At 37.2% G+C, this 22180-nt stretch overlaps 3 protein-coding genes across 3 annotated transcripts in view; 2 read left to right on the plus strand and 1 right to left on the minus strand.

Moving 5' to 3' along the window:
• LOC139116693 (uncharacterized) overlaps positions 1–10145 on the plus strand; it is a 559130-nt gene extending 548985 nt beyond the window's left edge. Inside the window, exon 4 of the mRNA XM_070679285.1 lies at positions 8394–10145. The gene's annotated coding sequence lies outside the window, so the exon portion shown is untranslated. The remainder of the gene's footprint in view (positions 1–8393) is intronic.
• On the minus strand, positions 1078–7385 carry LOC139116692 (proteasome subunit beta type-4-like). The gene is made up of 7 exons (XM_070679283.1): positions 7226–7385; positions 5485–5691; positions 4550–4696; positions 3712–3793; positions 3004–3120; positions 2357–2445; positions 1078–1832 (listed from the first exon to the last, which is right to left on the minus strand). Exons 1-7 carry the CDS (start codon positions 7345–7347, stop codon positions 1820–1822), a joined length of 777 nt encoding a protein of 258 aa, XP_070535384.1. The 5' UTR covers positions 7348–7385; the 3' UTR covers positions 1078–1819.
• Positions 7653–21683, plus strand: LOC139116690 (meiosis-specific nuclear structural protein 1-like). Its single transcript, XM_070679280.1, has 8 exons — positions 7653–7810; positions 12038–12256; positions 14430–14660; positions 15353–15582; positions 18083–18299; positions 18694–18924; positions 19326–19586; positions 20073–21683. The coding sequence occupies exons 1-8, from the start codon at positions 7808–7810 to the stop codon at positions 20166–20168; spliced, it is 1488 nt and encodes a 495-aa protein (XP_070535381.1). The 5' UTR covers positions 7653–7807; the 3' UTR covers positions 20169–21683.
• The last annotated feature ends 497 nt before the right edge of the window (positions 21684–22180 follow it).

Consider the following 22180-nt stretch of genomic DNA (forward strand, 5'->3'; position numbering starts at 1 on the left):
TCATTTGGAGTATCTTATGAGGTGCTTTGTTTTAGTACAGTATTAATTATACTTTAATTTAATATTTTGAACATTCATACTGAAGGTACACAGGCTGTACAGGGTATGTTTTAGCATCTAGGAAACCTACTTTGGAATTAGACTTCGAAAGATTCAGTATTATTTTCATAGGTGACTCTGATAATGCTTTTTTAAGTTTTATTCCATTGAATAATTGCTAATGTACATGTGTTCATAGAATTCACCTTGAGGGCAGACTATCAAAAGACAGCTTTCTGTTAATCTTACAATTCCTTTCTAAAGGGACAGTGCATAATTAAAAGATACATGACAAATGGAACTAGGGGCATTAAGATTGGGGGGGGGGGGAATTCAGCTCAATTTTGCTTATTGTGCACAAATTCACACCAGTTTTTACCTAGCTATGAAAATTGTGTATGCACGTGGTGCTAAAATCATCAGTGAGCAATTGCTTGAAATGTCTTGTTTGTGATACCAGTGTTTTAGTTGACAGTTCCTTTAAGTGCGTGCAGAATTTTAAACTTTCATTTTCGAAGTTTATGAACCTAAGTGTGACTTCAGTGTTTTTGCTGTGACTTCAGGGTTCTTTTGTTTTTTTGCCATGTGGTGTAATACTGAATGCAGTGAAAATATCATTTTGAATTTTGTAAATTGTTTGGTCTCTTGGTGTTTCCTTTTCAAATTGCCACTGGAAATGACAAAAGGTACTACCCACAGTTATCTTGTTCCACCCTCCATTGCCAATAAACAGGTCCACAATCACCTTTGATATCAATGGTTCTGGGCTGAACCACGGTAATAATGAAAGATGCCCAAAATGTTCTTTTGACTTTGTGCCTTCAATCACAGTCCATAGAGACTGTACTTCAATACATGCATGAAGGTTCAAGTGTACACAAGTAATACATCATAGGAATACATTTAATGATGATGTCACAATACAGCATGGGATGTAATGAAATCAACGATTCTATAGCTTTGTAAAACCATCAGCTATTATGTGTGGACAAGATCTGAAGTAGACTGTTGAATAACAGAAATGACATTTACCATGGCTACAATGTTGCAATTCTTTATTCAAAGACAATTGTATCATGAATGTAACATTCTTATTATCACAGGCTGTGTTGTGTCAATGCAATTTGAACTAACGGGAAAAAAAAATAAAGATGTGACTTTTGGCTGTCCAACTTTCAACTTGATAGCAAACTTTATTAACATGAGCAATAGTGAACTGTGTCTCCATATTGTTACTCTTCGACTTTAGCAAACGCAGTAAACTAGTTCATTGAGATCTAACAGCAAGTCATTGCAGCAGATACAATTTCAACTGCTTGTACTTGTGATCACAACATAGTGTCATGCGGTATCACATGACCAGATAAGATCACAAATCTATATGACATCACCAATGATGGAGCACATAACTCTATGAGCTCATTGTGCTATGACTGCATTATTTGATGACATTACTATATGATGCACACTTGATGACATCACAGACTTCAGAAAAAAAATTCATGGAGCAAATAGAAATGTAAAATGGCTTGAAAAGTATATTTTAATGCTATGACAACTGCCTCTTCAACTGTATTCTAGTTTGTAACTACAAATACAAGACGGTGTATTAAATGACATATGTTTCTAGTTTACAGAGTTTTTTGACAGCACAAAAAGCACATGTATATTTTCACAGTGTCCGTATTTAAATAAAGAAATAAATGAGAGACTACAACTTGATGTCCACTGCTTCTTGGAATACATCTTGGCATTTTGTCTAGTTGTAGATGGAAATGCTTCACTCGTATCCCCTGGAAAGAAATAACAGAATTAGGATAACAGGAACAGATTGGGATAAAAGAGTGGTCAAAGTTACCTATGGGAGGTGACAGAGTAGAGAGACAACAGTAGATGCAGATATATAGCGATACAAATAGGGGCAGTACAGAGAAATGAATGTGACTAGACAGATAGACAGACAACTATAAACAGAGATATGGAACAAATTTTGTGGAATCAAGTGGGAAAGCATCAGAAAGCTATACAGGGCAGTAAAAGATAGCGTGAAAGTTTGAAAAGTAATATCAAGATATGATTGGATAAACACACAACCTCAACAATTACTTTTGCCAAAACTTTTTCATTCATTTGTAAATTGAAAGCAAGCCAGTATCTGAGTCAATTAAAAGGGTCTTCAAATGATAGCTCAGAGACATCTCCATGGCAACTATTTTATTACAATAAACCTGACTGCACCTGATTGATTGATGGATGGATTGGAAACAGTATTTTTAAAATTGTTGAGAACTGAGAGTAGTACAGTATGTTGACTTACTTGACATAATGTGCTATTTCCCAGTTAGTGTCTGCTGACACTGGCGGTTCAACTACTGGACCATCTTTAGTGATGTAAGCTATCTCAAACTGCAAATGAAGTAGTGTAAAGAAAGGTATATTATCATATTGGAAAAGATTTCTTCATAAACACTGAAATCCACACATTCCTAGCCCGACTCAAACAACTATAGGAGTATGATTCTGAGAACAACAGAATGGGATATGGTACGTTCATCGGTTCAGTGTTGGTATATAACATTTCACGCAGACAGCCGATACATTCTCTTTTTCCCTTTTTACTCCCGAACAGCCAATCAGGTCACTGCTTTTTGTACAGTGTAGCTAGATAGCTTATTAGCTCTTTACCCTGTGACCTTCAAACATTGTATTCAGAGTCAACTGAAAATATTATGGGAACTTTTCTATGAATCAGAAGGCCTATACATGCAGAGAGTGATTATTCTTGCATGTCAGTAAGGCACTCTATTTAGTGCTCAGGATTTTATTATCAGTTGGCAATGCTTGACAAACAGATGATGCAATGGCAGACTGCTACAACAACGCTAAGAAATACTAATTCTTACTAGTGGTAATATATAACTACTTATAACTGCATATCAACAAATTGCTTGAATCTCTACTTACCCTATTATATGACCTTGCATCTCTGTAAAATAAAACTCTCATACACTTGGTGATGACTTCTTTAGCTTCCGCTAATGTCATTTTATTATTTTTCTCATATGCTTCCCTGAGTATTGGCTGATGGAAAAAAAAGAAATACTGACATCAAACAAAGACAAGAAGATGTTGCTGATTTCATTTCCACATTCAAAGTTTATAACACTAAGGTGGCCCTCTTTCACTGAGTCTTACCAAACTGACCTGAAAATGATTCAAAGTTCATTAACAAACCAAATATATTAAAGATGACAGCCATTTTACACTGATTATTTTATAGTAGCTTTGATCAACAATTTGAAACAATGGCAGACCTTTAGGAACATCTCATAAACCTTGCTTCACGCAGGATTCATAACAGCAACTCAGAGCCTTCAAACGGATATCTTCACAAGAGGCCTTGTGTGGTTTGGGCTGATTTTTCCTTTCGGAAATTTGTGGAGTCTTTGATTCCATTAATTTGAAAAATATTTGTGGCATAGCATTTTTGCAAGAGGGCGTTCACTCACCACTAGAGGGCGCCATGCCTACATGCTGTCCATTATCGTTTTTGAAAGCTGACAGATGCATTTCCATTATGAAATTCTAAATGGCTTACTGACTCAATATAATTCAACTACCAATCTTATGAAATGTTCACTGATAAGTGTAGCTAAAGACAGCAAGACTTACCTGAGCTATGTAACTACCAAATCCATTTGCTATTGTCGGTGCTTGGTACGCTGTGCCTATCATGTTTACATAGCCTAGGAATCTGCCAGACAATTCATGTACAGATGAAAAATTGATTTCATTTACGGATCAAAATTTGATCTCATGACTTAACAGAAATGAATGCTGCACATGTTAAGAGAATAATATGATCTGTCTCTTTATGTAACTCACCATAATATCCCTTTTTTAGAAAGTGGTAAATAATTTTATTTTTTTTGTGACAAGTTTTTTTGTAAACTAAAGTTGCCTCTCTCATGTCCAGCAACACTGGGTAATGAAGGAACAGTTGAACGTCAAGTAATTTTTTCACATATCAGAGCATGATGTTAGAAGGTTTGATGAGACAGGGATTGAATAAACGTTGAAAACATGATCTTGAATAAGTTCTCAAAACAAGTGATAATTTATTCATATACTCAAAAATATGGAAAAACAAATATGTACTATTGTGTAGTAATCCAGAGATATGATAATGAAATGGAAATGACGTTTATAATTTGCAAAGTGGCATACTGTGAGGTCTTATGTAGAGGGGAACTAATCAATCTTCCTGTAAACTATCAACACCTTGAAACATGACATGTACATGATAAGCAAATTGTCATGTTGATAAACTTGAAATATACTAACCTAAAGTCAAAGTTCTCCACAGCTTGGAATAATAAAGGATGATAAATTACATAATAATGCATAATTTGCATATTCTTTTGCTGTGAAAATATGTTCTTTTGTATGGTTAAAGTTATTCACACATGATCAGACAGACTGAATGAAAACTCTGTAAGTTATAACTTACGGTTCATCGTCTTGCATTCCGGCTACTACATAAACATTCCAGAGTGGATTGAACTTCGACCTTCTGTTGTACATGACTCTTGTAAGCCATGAAAACAAAGCTTTTGGTTTGTAACCATGGCCATCATCTAAGCATTCTTCATCAATTCTGCATGAAAATATCGAAGAGAAAAAATCTTGTTTTAAACGGTAATCTTGAGGAACACTGGACCCACAATGTGCAATTTTACGAATTGACAGTGATGCTACAGGTTTCAGTTGCTTCACACAGCTCTGACAGTGATGCTACAGGTTTCAGTTGCTTCACACAGCTCTGGGAGTGCAATACTCCTACAAAAGCTAACTTATACTCATGATGAGCCAAGTGTTCTACACTTGAACCTGTTACAAAAGTGACAGAGCAATCACTGATATGCAGTGGTTGTGGCATAATTCAGAATCACTTCAAGAACACATGTTTGATACCTAACCATGTGCATAGGAAACTTTTTCATCAGAAATTATCATTTTAATTGTTTTCTATGCATACTCTAGCACTGCATTGAATTAGCCATGATGTTATTGTGGTAAGATCAATTTAAACAGACACTGGAATAAAACTGTTGACCAATCAAGTTAAAAGTTGATCATCAACATTGACACAAGCTAACAACATGTTAATGAAGTAGCTAGCATATAAAATTGAATGCTTGATAAACCAACAGTGAATAATGCAATATCACAATAGAGTACATTGATTTTACTGAGGGTGGAGGATTGTTGGTCAGTGCTTTGTCAGCTCCAGTAGCAGTACTACTGATTTCATTGCATTGTTGAAACTTGGAAACCAAGTAAAGCAACTGAGTAGCCCCAGTGTCATATTATCCTTACAAACTTTGGCGGAAACACACTGACAGCATGGTAGTATTTCCTGTCTTATTTATAATTAACACTTACATTTTTTGCTCAACGATACTTTTCATGAACTGGAAATCAGCAATGTCCCCTGACGCTCCAAATATGGTGTTTTCATTGACAGGATATATTCTTGAGATATCTCTGAACCTTGCTAGAGAGCCATATGATCCCAGTGTGTCTGCTGCTATCATGACACCACCATCAAACTTCAGACCAATCACCGATGTACCAGTGGTCATTGGTTGTCTGCAATAAAACCGTAGCATTGACAATTAATTTATATCAAATAAAATGATGAGAGATGGCCTGGTTTGGATAACTTGGATGTTGTTTACGCCTAAGGCTGTATGAGTAGACAGAGGGAACTCACAGGCCTCCCATGATTCTGTCAGAGGTTCCATGGCACCTCTGCATGACTGAATCTTTCAGTTTTACTGTATCATGAAATTACTTGCTATTATCACATATCAACAATAATTAATGTGACATGAATTAGACAGGTGATCTTTTAATGCTATGAATAGCACATACTCCCATTTAGGCGAATATAATCAACAAAGCAGAATGACCAGTGCAAACCAAACAGAATTTATATGCATTTGCTCGGCTGAAAAAAGCCAGGATCACATACCCACTGCAACTGTGTTGAGTCAAGTCTAATTGAGACATCACTAAGAGATGTGCTTGTACAATGTATAAATGTGGTAACAAATTAACTGACATCAGTCAGTTAGACAACTAAGAGGACTTCACAAATCTGCATCAGCCTAAAGCCATCCTTTCCATCAATAAGTTTGCATTTGGGTTTTGAATAGAAAAAGAAGTCTGATTAAACAGGTAAAAGATGATCATTGTAAAATCTGTTTCCTAAGCTAGCTACTTGCCAGTTTCCTACTATTCCCCTCGAGTCTAACTGAACCTGTAATGAATGACCTGATAAATTATTTAGAGATGCATTTCTGATGAGATTACACAGAAAGCAAACTGTTTAAACTGACTATAGATCCAATGGAAGACACAAGTTTGCAGTTTGTGAATGAGGAGTAGGTACACATATAGAACAATAAGAGAAACAGGTCAACAAGAAATATGTGCCTTTAAGTTTAGATTCGATTACAAAGACTTAAATATCCCGAAATGGACAATACCCATCCCTCCATGTAACTAGAAGCAGAAGTGAATGTACTACAATCTTAAATCAAATAACACAATAAAGGTTGTAGCCATAGCTGAAGGAAATGACGTTGCTGGAAATAGTGGAATTCATCAATCCATCCCACTGTGAGTAGATTTTCCATTGAGGACATGATGTAGTGTACAGTCATGAGTCAAAAGAAAACGCTCTGTAAACCATTCATTTCCCCTAACGAAAGGATGTTTAATAAAACCTCTAAAATTGCGAACCTTTACAGCGGATGTGACCTGAAGACAATCACGAAGACTGCTGTTGGCAAAGGTATATATGAGCAAAGTATAGCGAGTATGATGCATGATGGTAAATACTAAGAGCCAAGAGCCTGAGGAGATGGCTTTCTCTGCATTATTCCGAGAACGAGATAATGTTATCACGCGCTGCAGAAATGCGTACAATAAAAGTCACATAAGTAAAGGAACGCTAACAAATATTTTTGCTGAACGATGTACATGAGACAACAAAAGTAGTGACATTCAATGATTTCGATGTTTTTTGATGATCATGCTGACTCACATGCAATCTTTTGAGCACCATGATATTCTGATATGAATGGTTAGCGTTATGCCTATAAATGTAGTTGCTTACAGAGTGTGTTTCGCTGGACCATTTTGTGCATATGTACTCCCTCCAGGTAGATGATAGAGGGATCCAGGCCTGGGTCCGTTGTGCCAAAACTGATCTTGGAGAAAACCACTGTGATCCGCCATGATGTCTTGACTTATTCTCGCGTGAATACTTTTTTACGAGACTTGTGCTGTGCAACGTGATCTCGTTGGTAAGGACATTCTCCGCAAATATTTGTCAAGTTTAATGCAATTATGATATTTAAAATAGTTATAAATTAGATGTTCTGATAATTTGGACCCTAGCTTTTACATTATTTCACTATAAATACATTGAAAATGGAAAACAAAAATATGTTATTATAAACCAATCGGATGTATTCTTACGAAAAGAAAAGGGTAAAATAAATTAACCAATCCATACACACGAAACATACAGACGGTGTTTCAAAGCGAGGTCGGTTCTCCTGGTTACGAACTCACCATAACAGTTTCAGAAGCCATTGTACACCTTCCTAGTTTGATTCTATCGGCTGTTGTCTCTAGTCATCATACGTTCCTACAGGAAGTTTAGAATTAGGATTTTCAAGACAATTTATAAAATATGGTAAGTTCGTGTTCTTATTGACTCTTTCATTTTAATAGCTGAATCAGAAAGTCGATGAATTATAAGAAAGAACCAGTCAACATTAACTCAGACTGACGTGCGGATGTTGACCGGTCTCGTCATAGATGGAATCGCCATGGAGCAACACAATGTCAACAGTCACCAATGTATCGTGCAGCGTGTTTTCAGAACGTACAGTAATTTGATTAAGTAAAATACTAATACAGAACCTTAATCTCTCTATTATTATCATCGTGAGATGTGTCCATTTTGCGAACTGTGTGTATTTGGACGAGTTCGGACAGGTCCAACTTTGACTTCTGCGTGTGCACAGTGTGACATCCAGTCCAAGGTATTACATTGGTGTACATGTAGTCCTGCGTACATGTCCGTGTTTTCTAGGTGTTTGTACGGCCTATCCTATTAAAAACACATAAAACATATATGCAAGGTGTGTGTAAATAACAGACTTCGACTGAAACCTCGCTAAGTGACACTTCTTGTGAGCTAGCTGCAATAATTGTAGCCCTTGGTTGGTGGGGATTGGGCTTCTGTCGTGCGGCTCGCGCCTTGCCCCAACCAGGGCTACAATTTCTCCCAATACCTGCTCGTGTAAAAGCTGCAGTGCGGATCTACACTGCATGGTCCAGGCACACACGGGGCCGCATTATCAGAGAATCTCCCTTACCGTGTGCAAATTTCACCATAATCCTGCTCCCAGATAATGTTAGAGCCCTTGTAACTCCTATCGATGGTCAACTTTACTCCTTGCGGCTGAAAAATGACAGTTTAATGACTCAGGCGCGAAGTCAATTCGAACCTGACCGCCGTCGTTGAACTCTGTACCCAGCCGACTTGTACCATTACATTTTAGGGGTGGCCGATAGGTGTGAGGGAGCTGAATGAGCATGCTTATACGGGTAGCCCTACGAGCCCTACACTGCCTCCGGAGCCAAAGCCGGACACTCTTGCCATACTCGTAGGACTAGCTTATGGAGTGAAAGGATGGGTAATTTTCATGACAATATGTAACTCTTAGTGAATAAAGAGAGATACTTTTGCCGAAGTTCAACTACGCATTTTAATTAGTTCAATAAATCCTCTGCTGTATCTTCCCAACTTTCTCAAATATTAAAGTTACGTACTAGTTCAATAAATCCTACACGGGAACGGGTCATTTAAAGCAGTGAGAGCTTAGTGCCCATGCACATTGTTCAGAGCGTGCCTAAGTTAAACTCCATAACTAGTTCAACTTTCACAACTAAGTTCAACCATCCACCTTCATTGAAGATGCCGCTGTTGTTCAATGTGGAAAGAGTGGTTCCAAGCAAAATCTGTTCGACTGAAAAGGTCACAATGTGTGAAGTGGGGTGCCAAAACGGCATTCTTGTCCATGACGGCGCGTGACTTTGCACAATTTTTTTAATCGGATATTTACCATCTAGTATCAAAGTTTGACATATCGACGATTTCGGGATTACTGTGAAATCGCCGATCGACACTGGACGAGAATGACTTGCCTTGTGCCTCAGCACGCTGCGTCTGTGAAATCGCCTATACTTACCGAATATTTATCGGCGATTTCCGGACTCTAGATGATACTACAATGACTAGCCTTGTGCCACGGCACGCCGGGTCTGTGAAATTGCCGATATTTATTTATAGTTTAACTATACTTATACTTTGCCAAATACTTTGCTATTTGTATACTACACGTAGGTATTTTACTGTTTTTGTACGGTCGTAACATTTTTTATCTTAATAAACTCATTACACAAACGCGGATTACATTCCAGGTTAATTTTCTCACAGGACATTATGTAGTCTCGCTTCGAACCATAGTGAACTTTACAGTGTGTATGATGAATTCAGTATGGAAATAGGGTCAATATAGGAACGACTTCCTCCAATCTGATTAAAATCAGATGTAGAGTACAGCGACGTCTTCTTATGCGTACGCGGTATTCTCTCGCTGTCGCGTAGTGAGAGGCGACAGCGAGAGAGTACCGCGTACGCATAAGAAGACGTCGCCGTACTCTACCTTTGATTTTAATCAGATGGAATTCCTCCATCCGTTTGTTCATGACTACTTCAATAATGCAGTGTTTATCAGTTTAAAATTTCGGCATTTTCTTGTCTGTCAACATACATCTTTATGACGTAGTAGGCCGGGTTGTATGAGGATTTCTTTACATCATTTTCACGTCTGTGCTTTTTCATGGATACATCTTTCTCTTTGTAACAAATTCCTTGTAATCAGCATGTTTTACATACCTGCTTTGATATTGAGCTCAACAGTTTTTGAATAAATCTAATAAGATTTGAAGCACCGCAACGAAGACTTGTCCCTTTATTATTATTATTATTATTATTATTATTATTATTAGTAGTAGTAGTAGTAGTAGTAGTAGTAGTAGTAGTAGTAGTAGTCACAGTAGTAGTAGTATCTAAGCTTCCCATTTTTACACAAAGTTGAGAATGTTCCAGACTAATTAAACTCATGTCATGATGAGTGTGGGGGAAATGACATACATAACATGATCAAAAACAGAAGTGGACCAAAAATGGACTCCTGAGATACACCACACTAATCGACAAAACATGAGCGTGTACACCTAAAACTAACATTGACTTCTTCCTGTAAGGTATGATCGAAACCACTTCAGTGACAAATCAGAAAACCTGTACACAGAAAGTTCGCTCAGCAAAATGTTATGATCAACGATGAAAAAATCTTCACGTAAATCTTCATCCATATTCTGTAAAAGTATAGACCCTGGTCAGTTAACTTGACTAAAGCAATGTGACAAGAGTGATGTTAACGTTGTCTGATGATTGTGAGTTGTGACAAAAAGATTAAATGCATAAAACTGTAAAAACTAATATAAACATGTTTTTCTAGTATTTTAGGTAGAAGAACTGGTAGGAGGGAGATAGGCCTATAGTTGTTGACATCACTCTTAGAGCCTCCCTTATGAATCGGAACTATTTCAGCACATTTGAAACAGTCGGAAATTGTACCACTATATAAGCTTCAAGATTAAAAAGAGTCGCGAATATATGTCAGACATTTCACCACTTTACAGCTCTGGCCAAGCGCTAGTCTGGCTCGAACTTCGCTACTAGATGATACTAGAGTTTGTTAATTAGGCGGGTAAATATCCGATATATATCGAAGATTTTATAGCCTTAGAGATCTATATCGTATAGTATAGTAGCCGTAAATATCGATTGGATATCTTATAATTATATTGCGGTGTCCTCTTGTTGTCAGAGTATCTGTATAAAATGACAAAGACCAGACGACAGACTTTGCATGGCGTGAATATCTCTTTCACTTCTTCAGAAATAAAGATGGCAAGTTCTTCAATGGTCACTGGTCTCTCTTTGCTTTCAGCGATAGTTGTATTCTTGCAGTAATTGAAAAGGAGCAAACGGTCCTATGACCTTTTTACAATCCTTCGAAAAGATAACGTTAAAATAACAACTACTGCCACTAGCGCGCTACTGCTAGTGCCACCGTTTCATTAGTCCCTCACACCTGTCGGCCACCCCTAAAATGTAATGGTACAAGTCGGCTGGGTACAGAGTTCAACGACGGCGGTCAGGTTCGAATTGACTTCGCGCCTGAGTCATTAAACTGTCATTTTTCAGCCGCAAGGAGTAAAGTTGACCATCGATAGGAGTTACAAGGGCTCTAACATTATCTGGGAGCAGGATTATGGTGAAATTTGCACACGGTAAGGGGAGATTCTCTGATAATGCGGCCCCGTGTGTGCCTGGACCATGCAGTGTAGATCCGCACTGCAGCTTTTACACGAGCAGGTATTGGGAGAAATTGTAGCCCTGGTTGGGGCAAGGCGCGAGCCGCACGACAGAAGCCCAATCCCCACCAACCAAGGGCTACAATTATTGCAGCTACTTGTGAGCATGGATGTACAAAAATTTTGTACATCCATGTTGTGAGGAAGTATAATAAATAAATTCGTTAGATTCTTTCAGTTAATTACATACACTGCCATTTTCAGTACACATAATGAGAAGTAAACTCTTGTCTACTGATTCATTACACTATCAGTATCACAGTCACAGTATTAAAATTAAGTTGTTATCAATGACATTAAACCATATTACATAAAGTCTACCTATATGAGGGTAAGCAAAGAAAGACCAAATACGGCACAACATTTTATGTTTAATATTATCACTGTGGATATTTGTCACCAGGCTACAGTGCGACGCACGCTGACCCATACTCAGCAGCAGAAAATGCTGGCTGAAAGCCGTCGACGAGAGATTGCCAGAGAGGATAATCTGAAACAGCTCAGCAATGAGAAGATGCTGGAAGCTAACATGGCCAGTGATGAAAGGGTTGAAACTAAACGATTTATCAGACGCATGCAACTTGAACAACAAGAAAGGGAAATGGAAGAAGCGATGCTTAGGGTATGTATATTGACATGCTACAGGCTTTTTGTGATGTATATGCTGTCACGGTTTGTGACATGTCTTGTTTTTCTTTCAGTTGGAAAACATAAATACATAATTTGAAAACTACAGTAATATTTCTACGTGCACCAAATGTACTGTGATTGATACACAAAGGAGGACACTTGGAAGATATTCATGAACTTTGTAAAACTTAAAGCCTTATGCTGCCCAAAGCGCCCATATTATCAAATTGATAAAAAATCATTAGAAGGACCAAAGAGGTAGCATACAGAAGGAGTCACAACAGGGCTAATTCTCTTAAATATTAATTACTTATGGTTCATCTTTTCTTTGTTTTCGGTTTAATCCCTAAATGAGCATTGCTTGAACTCTCTTTGCCACCATGTGTGTTTCTGACATTGCCTAGGCAGCACAGCACGATAAGATTTAGCGAAATTAACCTTCGGTTGCTGAGTTCACTTTCTTTAGTGTAAACATATCCACACCTAAATGCAGACAACCTATGAATGGATTTAGTTAGGCCCATCACACCAACGCAAGAAGTATTGCAATCTACTAAGAAATCCTTCAGTCATTACTACTTCAACCAAAGTTTGCCAAGTATATCAAGTAATTTCAATGACAATTTTCATAGACATCTCATTCACTGCTAGCAATCTTTCTTGCAGTGTTCCTCATTACTATTAGTTTTTCAAAATTGTCAAGTATAATTTGCTCCAGATTGTATTGTAGCGGTGAACATAGGTCAGACTTTCAGCATTTGTTTTAGTGATGCCATGTTTACTATGAACTAAATGATCAATGAATCACAGAAACAACCAAATGAGTCTGAATACTCTGCTATTATGCTCTATACCTTGCTCTGAAAGAATGAAATTGCAAATTCAGCTTATTTACATGGTAATCTTTTTCGGAAAGACCAGAAAAACCCATTTTGAAGTCGTTTCAGGAGAGAATTGAATGGCTAGCAATGCAAACAATGGAAGCTCATATCGTCCACTTTGATATCCAGTTGGTTGTGACTCCTCCTATGTGCTATCTATACAAGGATTGACTTTTACAAGTTTCCCAAATCATATCTCTAGTGCAAAGGAAGTGACAAGTCTTGCACACTGTCATAAACTACAGCTACACTCCCCTATGATACCCTGTACTCAGGTACAGCTAGCTGTGCTTATGTCGTCCTTGTAAGCATGTACTAAATATTGTAAGTTTGTACTTATTACACCGTGAAGTAAAGGGGTAATGAAATGTCAATCATAAAGCTTAGAACATAGTGATATGTACTGCAGAGTAGCGAAATCCAGGTGACGGAGGCAAAATATTGGAAATCATAAATTGTGACAATTTTTGCATATTTTCTGTATGACCTGAATTATCACTGCAATGTCACAAGTTTGATTCATGGATGTTGCATATACAATTTACAAAAACCTTGAATGTATGCAACAGAACAAATGACAGTAGTCAGATGATAACTTACAATAAAATAGGATGTGTTACACATCACAACTAGGTAATAACTAAGTAAGTCATTAGCATATTTTCTATTGGGGAAGTTGATCTAGCATGCTGTGATAATAACTAAGTAAGTCATTAGCATATTTTCTATTGGGGAAGTTGATCTAGCATGCTGTGATACCATGATGCTTTTTAATGTGCTTGTTTTCGTGTCAGTTCATGAAGGCCTTGCTCTACCAGTGTTTACCCGTCAATGAAAAGCAAATATATGTAGGTTAGAAGATCAACACTGACAAGTGTGATTGTAGAAAGGCATTTTGCAAAACTGTAATTCACACCAAATTTTACCAATTATACAAATCAGGTATCAGTGTGAATTGTTTAATCAGAGAAGCTCAGGTAAACAAATATTTGCAGTTTAATCCTCTTTCTACCAGGCTCCGTAGACAAACCATAGAAATAAATACAACTTGGGAGAAAGAAGATTAAAATGGCATTGATACTCTATGTAAACCTAAAATTGTGATTTTTCCAGAAAAACAAAACATCAAAAATGTACTGGTACATATTCATGGGTTTCAAAAGGTAAATCAAAATCCAACATCCACTGTGGATCAGCAGATAATATTTTTGAGGATCCACAAATCTTCTCTGAAGTGCTTTCTTCACTAATAAAACATTATCTCTGTATTTTATCCTTCCACAGTCAGAACAGATCAGAAGACAACGTGAGCTGGAACAGCAGCAAGAAGAGAGTCTTGCCAGGGAGTTAGAAAGACTCAAACTTGACTCACTTAGGGATGAAAAAATGAGGCAACAAATTCGAGAAAATAGCATAGAACTTAGGGAATTAGAAGCCAAGCTGAAAGCTGGATACATGGCTAAAGAAAGAGCTGCACAGATTGCAGAGAAAGATGCAATCAAATATGAGAAAACAGTGAGTACTCATTTCATTTTTATATGGTTTGGTGAAGATTTTAAAATAACACATTAGCAAAAACCATCAGCTATGATACATACTGTAGATTTAGATACCGGTATTTACAAACTGCAAATTAATACATGTTTCTAGCACTGCAATAGTTTGTAATGTATCAGCAATCACAGACAGAAGAGAATGTAAAATTTTTAATTATTCCAAACTACTTGTACATTTTACAATGTAAATGCAAGTTCTTTACCATCGTTTTACTGTTGTCTTTGATGCAATGAAAGGTATCAATATGTATGATCATATTATGCATTTTAGTCAGAGATCGAATATCAAATCAAATGTTAATATTAAGGTAGTACCGGGGTACACACCTTGAAAGTGAAAGACTTAAACTTTTGCACACATTTTCCTCAATGAAACTTCCAACCATTCTTTTACCAAATCAAGAATAAAAACCAGGGGTCACCTTGCAAAGTTTGGAATGAACAAATTACCTGATATTTACCAATATTTGAAATTCAAAATTCCCGCAATCCCCATGTTTTTTTGAAAATGTAAGACAGTTAAAAAATTTTCGTGCTCCAAGATCTTCAAAATGAGCCTCCACATGTAGTTGATCAGCAAAGAGTTGTAAAACAATACTGTCCCAGAGGCGCATTCTACCATAATATCTACTATCACTTTCCTTACCCTAGGCTCGTGATGCTGAGATATCTCGCATGATGAAAGAAGAGTCCGAGAGAGCCGCTGAGGAGGAACGCAGGAAAGAGTTGGAGAGGTGGCAGGAAAGTGTCCGCTACCAACAAGAGTTGGAAAATCAACTTGAGATGCAGGAAAGAAAGAAACAAGAAGCTTATGAAGAATTCCTCAAGGAGAAACTTATGATTGATGAAATTGTCAGGAAGATTTATGAAGAAGATGAAAGGTAAATAATTCAAGAAATTTTAGTTCAATTATAAATTGTCAAAATTTCAGGCAAAATTTCAGGCAATTAGAATCAGATCTTGATAGAGTTTTAACCCTTTCACCCCCAGTTCCCTGTATACAGGTCCAACTTTCCATAGAAAACAATGGATTTGGGACAAACCATGGTGGTGAAAGGGTTAAACCAATGTTCTGATGTTCAGCTATAACCCAAGCTTCTTTTTTGGGCCAATATTCATATTAACCCTTTGAGCGCTGTAATTTTTCCTGCCAAAAATGTTGATGCAACATTTTACCAATTTTATGAATTTTTATGTAATTTTTTTCATAATTTTGGACCAAATGGACATTATATTTCATTGGCTACAGATTTTTATCAAAATTTTAGCAAAAAATTAGGAAAATATTGACTGGTGTACATATGATAAAGGTGACAAAATTTGACTTTGGCGCTCAAAGGGTTAACAAGTGCATATTTTGTATTAGACCAAGAATAACGTCTGTTGTCTCTCTGGTATGACACTGATTTGAATAGTTCATCATGTGATACCAGTAGAGCTGTCATCATCAGTGTTCTCGCTAAAAGCCGGCAGCCGGCGAAAATAGCCGCCTGGCAAGTCAAAAAAGCACGTGACCTGCCGGCTGGGTCCACTAGTAAAGTACTATATGTCGCATTTTCACTGAAGCCTTGCCCATATGTCTGAAATAACAGAGAAAACGACGTTTAACTTGCCAAAATGTCCCGATAAAACTCGTACGTCGTACTTCCGTAAACACATACAATCTAGAAATGCATTACGTACTACGCCCAATCAGATTAAGCGTTCTTACTCACTCTTTCTAATGCATGGAAATTTACATAGGACAAGATCTCACCACGACGTGATCATTGCAGTGATTGGCCGATTTTGTTTCGCGCCCTCTAGCATGTTCTGAGCGGGTCTAGATCATGAGGTCAAGGTGAATTTTCTCAAACAAGAGTGCCAGCGATCGGAAGTGCCAAAAGAAATCTAACGATATTCAGCAGTACTTTACGAAAAAACAAAAATTAGACAAAGGTAAACGTAAGTGAATCATGCGTTCTTAAAATGTAACTAGCGAATTTTTGTATTTTGCTGATTGTACCGGGTATAATTCGAGCCGATGCCATCGACATCGTGATCGTGCCGGACGATGCACGAACGATCAACGAATTTCGTTCACTCTGACGGCGTCGTTTTAAGGCTGTCGTAAAACGAATTTTCATAAACTTGTCATGTGCTCGGCATTCTGTTTTATTTCCTGTACTTTATCGCCAGTAAAACACAATTTATGGTGCTTGCAACAACAAAATGAACGCTAGCTATAGCCCTGCGTATATACGATGCTGTGTGTTCAGCTACAGCTAATCGCCCCGCTCACCACAGCCCTGCAAAGACCCGTATGTAGGGTCGGTGACTTCAAAATCCATTTGGAACTTGATGTAAAAAGCCAAATAACTGCCGAAATTCAGCGTTCTTGGGCCCAAGTCGTATCCCTGCCTACCTCAGCTACTCGATCGCTTCCAAAAATGCCATTTTTTTATTCACTTCTTGTAAATAACCGTCGATGTCGGCAACTCTCTCACTAGCCCTGCGTACGATGCTGTGTGTTAGCTGTAGCATCCATCGACGGTTATGATTACTGATAAAGGTACATGTACACAAAAAATGAGAAATGAGATGCTAAAAACCCATTACTTTTCATACAATTTAACAACATCTTTGGTAATAAATTGTAAAGGAAATCAGGTGCTCAAGTGTCACCAAATAAGCACAATCACACATAGTCACACAAAAAATCGCCAGATCCCAAACCCTCCCCCTGCTCGATCGCTCCGCTCCTTCGCTCTTCATCAGCCGCCTGTTATTTATTTCTGCCGCCTGAAGAAAAACTTAGAGATAACCCTGCATCATATGTGTATTACATGATAATCAAAACAGATTCTGATTGTAACTGAGAGTCACAACTGCTAAATCTTCTCTTATACCTTCCTGGTCTTGATGTTTTACGCTGCTCCTAAAATTTACATATTTCGTAGGTGTCACAGTCATGTTTAACATAGAAACGTTATTTTGACTCTTCATTCACATGTACACAAACACACTGTTTCACTCTCTCACAATCATGTGTACACATTCTTTTTCTCCTCTCTATCTCTCACAGTGTTATGATTTCTGATTACTAAAATAATGATTGCAGATGACCTACACAACCAGACAAATATCTGCTGGTAGAATTATCAATCTCAATGCCAAGCAACCGATGAAGCTGTTCACTATAATTTCAATGTAGTTATTCAGTACGTAGCATTTGGTCACATACTTGCCATTTCTGTAAATTGGAATGGGTTGGCCAAAGCAATGCATTCAGTTTTCATTGTTAAATATTCATACACAAATTGTTAGCCAAGGATTTTTGGCCAATTTTATTGCATTTTGATTACTCAATACTTAAAATATCATACTTTGATGGATTTGCAGAGAGCGCCAGAGAGAAAGAGAGAAGCAGGTTGCAACTCAAAGATACATTGAAGAGTTCAAGACAGCCAGGGCTGCATGGAAAGCCCAGGAAAAGGAGAGACTGGAAGAGGAAAATCGCAAAATCCTGGAATTTGCCACTCTGCAACAGAAGAGAGAAGAAGGTCGGATGGAAGAAAAGCGAGCAAGAGAAGAAGCAATGTCTAAAGTACAGGAAGCGGTAAGCATCATGATGCATTGAGTTTGCGGGTAAAATATTCATGAACACAGTAAAATGGAAAACACATTTGCTGAAAGTTTGTTAAAAGGAATTCTCTGTGTCAGTGATGTATAGCTGGCAGCAAAAGATATGCTTTGCAGTTGGCAAAAGTATGGTGTACGGGAAGTATTTCAAAGAAACACTATTTGGTTTACATTCCTTATCACTATGAGGATAAATTAAAAAATACAAATTAGCACCTCTGTACCTAATAATCAGTTGTACAGGCAGCAGCAGACATCTCATTACAAGGATCTGATGAAATTTGTTTGATTTTAAACACAATAGTGGAGTAGGAAGAAAGCAAAACAGAAAGATGTTGTAATTTTAACTGTCATTCGCTCTACCATTACAGCTCACCGAGAAGATTGCCAAGGAGAAGGCCTTCCAGGACGAGATGGACCGCATCCGGAATGAGTTGTACATTGAAGAGCAGGAAGAGGCGGATCGTCAGAGAGAGAAAGATGAGATGGAACGAAGAATCAGACAGAGACTGGAACTACAGAGAACTCATGCAGAACAGTTGCGACTCAAAGAAATGCGCAGGATGGCTGAAATGCAAGAAGAGGAAGAATTCAAACAACAGGTTGGTTACAGATGATGAAGATTTCTCTCTTTTCAAGAACAATTCACAAAATTTATTTTGCAAATTTTACTGGAATTCACCATGGACTTTTGGTAACTGATCTTTATTGCATAATCTGAGTCTTTGTATCAGGTCCTATCATCATTCTTGTATGATATTAATTATTAGAGTTTATTAAAGGGATAATAAAACATTGTCATTTATGTAGTCAGCTGGTAATATGACGCAGTTTGTTGTAGAAAGTTTTGTTGATTCATTCCATTTGTCAAAGTTACCAAACTCATATCAGATGTCCATAATTTTGTTTGTCATCTTGCTATTGCCATCAGTAACCCATCATGAAATTTGCATCGGGTATTCTCACAGTTCAACTGATGTTTTAAATGTTCTTTTTCCCTCAGATGCTGGCCAAGTTTGCAGAGGACGATCGCATAGAACAGATGAATGCCCAGAAACGCCGCATGAAACAGCAGGAGCACAAACGGGCAGTGGAGCTTTTACTGGAGGAAAGAAGGGCCCAGTTTGCTGCAGACAAGCAGAGAGAGCTTGAAGAACGCCGCTATGAAGAGGAACTTGAGAGAGTACGGAGACAAATTATTGAAGAAGAAAGACAGAAACTTATCAAAGAACATGCAACTCAATTGCTGGGATATCTACCAAAGGTAATGATCTCCATTGCTCTCTGTGTGAAGAATGGACTGTTCACTTTTCTGACACAAAAAGATCTTGTATGCATTGTACTGATGCAAATATTAAAAACTTAGGTGTGGTGTTAATGTATAGACTTGTCTACAGCTGATTGGTACATACAACGCTGTTGTATATACAAACTGATTGATTACCTCTGGAGTGATGACAGGATAAATACATACAAATGTTCATATATGATCAATAGGTGAATGAGAAAACTCATTCAGTGTCTGTGATAAATTTGTTCACAAAAGGATCATTTTACTGAACAGTTGATACCTTCTATATATAAACTAGTATATATTAAATTGGCAGCTGGATGGATACTTGCTTGATGGTAGAGTATTGAGTTGAAGTGTAGGTGTGCTGTTACGTAAGGCATATTTCATACAATTGCATAGTCCATAAATATGTGTTTGAGGTAACATTAATTGGTTAATTTATTTATTTTTCGACAGGGCGTTATTCGGGATAGCAAAGACTTGGAACTTTTTGACGACAGCTTTAAGAAGGCTTTCACAGAGAGACAACGGGACATACATGACGAGTTCTAATAAAAAACTTGGAACTGAATTATCAACTGCATTTCAAAGAAACTATAGATGATATATCTTTTGATATAACAGTCATCATGAACATTGTGCTCCAGATTTCTGCTCTGGAACTGAAGTTATGTCAGGAAAGGAAGCAAATCAAGGGGTTTGATAGAGTAAACGGGGTTTATTGAAAATTTTGAACTTTGTGTTGAAACAGCATACACAATGTGGGATGTCTGCACCAACTTTTGTGTATGCAAATCAAAGTGTACACGCTTGTGTGAACTCTGAGATACTAGTTAGTAAAACACAAATTGACCTGTAAAAATGAATTTGACAAAACACTCTCAGAGGAATAAAAAGCATTCTGAAGAATTATATGTCTTACAAATCATGGTTTCTGTAGCTGGGAGAAAATTCCATCACTGCCCCAAGCTGAAAATATTGATACTGTGTAGTGTTTTCATATTATTTTTGTTAGTTCTATTTCTTTGCACAATGGGAAAACAAAGCAGGCTATCTTTGGAAAGTCAATTTTCAAAAATGAACTGAGTTCTCACTTGATGTTTATCAGATATGGGAGGGATATTTCACCGATTGGAACAAAATGTAAACTGTACATTTAATTCCCTTGTTGTGTTTTGCCCTAGTGGAAATGCTGTAAAATTTGAAACTAATACTACAACATAAATATTAAAGGAAAAGTGCCTTATTTATGAAAAGAATGTGTTTGTATTGTGTTTGACATTGAAGACATTAATGTCAGAATATTCATCTGAATCTAATCCTAGAGCTGTTCAAAACATGTCACTACATACCGGTACTTTTCATTTGGCAAGCATTACCAATACTCTTCAGAGTGTAACACGAAAGAGGACTTCACTTTCTTAATACCAACAAAACAGACTGTAAAACAATGCGGAAAGAAGTATATTTAATTTGTTATGTTTTGTTTTGTCCTTTGACCTTGTGAACCCTGACACCTGATAACCTATGATGTCATGGGGGAGGGGTTGGGTTACAGTCAAATGGGGTGCAGAGTGTTAAACCTGGTTGCATATGCTGTCCAAATTTAATGGAAGGAGGGACCCTAATTGCATTGGTGAGAATCCTTACATGCAGTTGTGTTACAAGAAAGTCTGAGGCCTGAAAGCTTTGTTTTCATGCTGAAGCTGTAAGTACCAGAAGTAACTTACCAAGCTGGGATACCTTCCTTGGCCTTGAGATGCATGATAAGATTACATGATTATTACGGACCTGAAATACTTACCTTCCATCCAGAAATGCCTACTCTGTGTTTCCATTTACTTAAAAACCAACAAGAGTTGAGAAATTTCTGTGACTGTATGTCACAAACTCCTTTCTTTCAACGTAATAAAACTGTAATGACTAGGAATAACACAAACCTGTTGTATATATTTATCCTCCATAGAACTAAGGAATCTACTGTTTGTGTACATTTTATAAACTTTGTTGTAATGATTTCATTGATGCAATGTTATGAATAAAATATATACAGGACATTGTATCTAATATGTGTGCTTTCTGGTGTTAATTCTGGTGTTAAATTTTGAAGTGTGAAATAGAGATATAGTTTATCAACCAAGCGATTACGTACATGTTATTCTGTTGTTTTCATTTGATAGTTGACCCTGTTTAAGTGTCTGTGGCATAGAAAAAGGTTGTTTATCCAGTCTGTCACATGGTTTTATCAGGAATCAACAACAATGATCAACACATGACACACTATGCAACAATAACATCTTGGAATTTCACTCTCCATCTTCATAGTGATTATATTCTCACCACCTGATTCAGATTGACTGAAATTGTCTTCACCCTGGTGCTGTAAAGCCATTTTCCTTTCAGACCAGGAAGGGTTTGAGTGAGCTTTTTCAAAACCAACAATTCTGAAATGATGGAGTCATTTCTACAAAATGTGTTCATGCATCTTGTGTTTATAAAGTTTATGTAATTGGTTTATTCATTAAAAATCTTCACTTGATTCAGTTTGAATTCAAAGTAGCTGA

Source organism: Ptychodera flava, chromosome 18 (genome assembly GCF_041260155.1).
Source record: "Ptychodera flava strain L36383 chromosome 18, AS_Pfla_20210202, whole genome shotgun sequence".
In the NCBI taxonomy this organism is placed as follows: domain Eukaryota; kingdom Metazoa; phylum Hemichordata; class Enteropneusta; family Ptychoderidae; genus Ptychodera; species Ptychodera flava.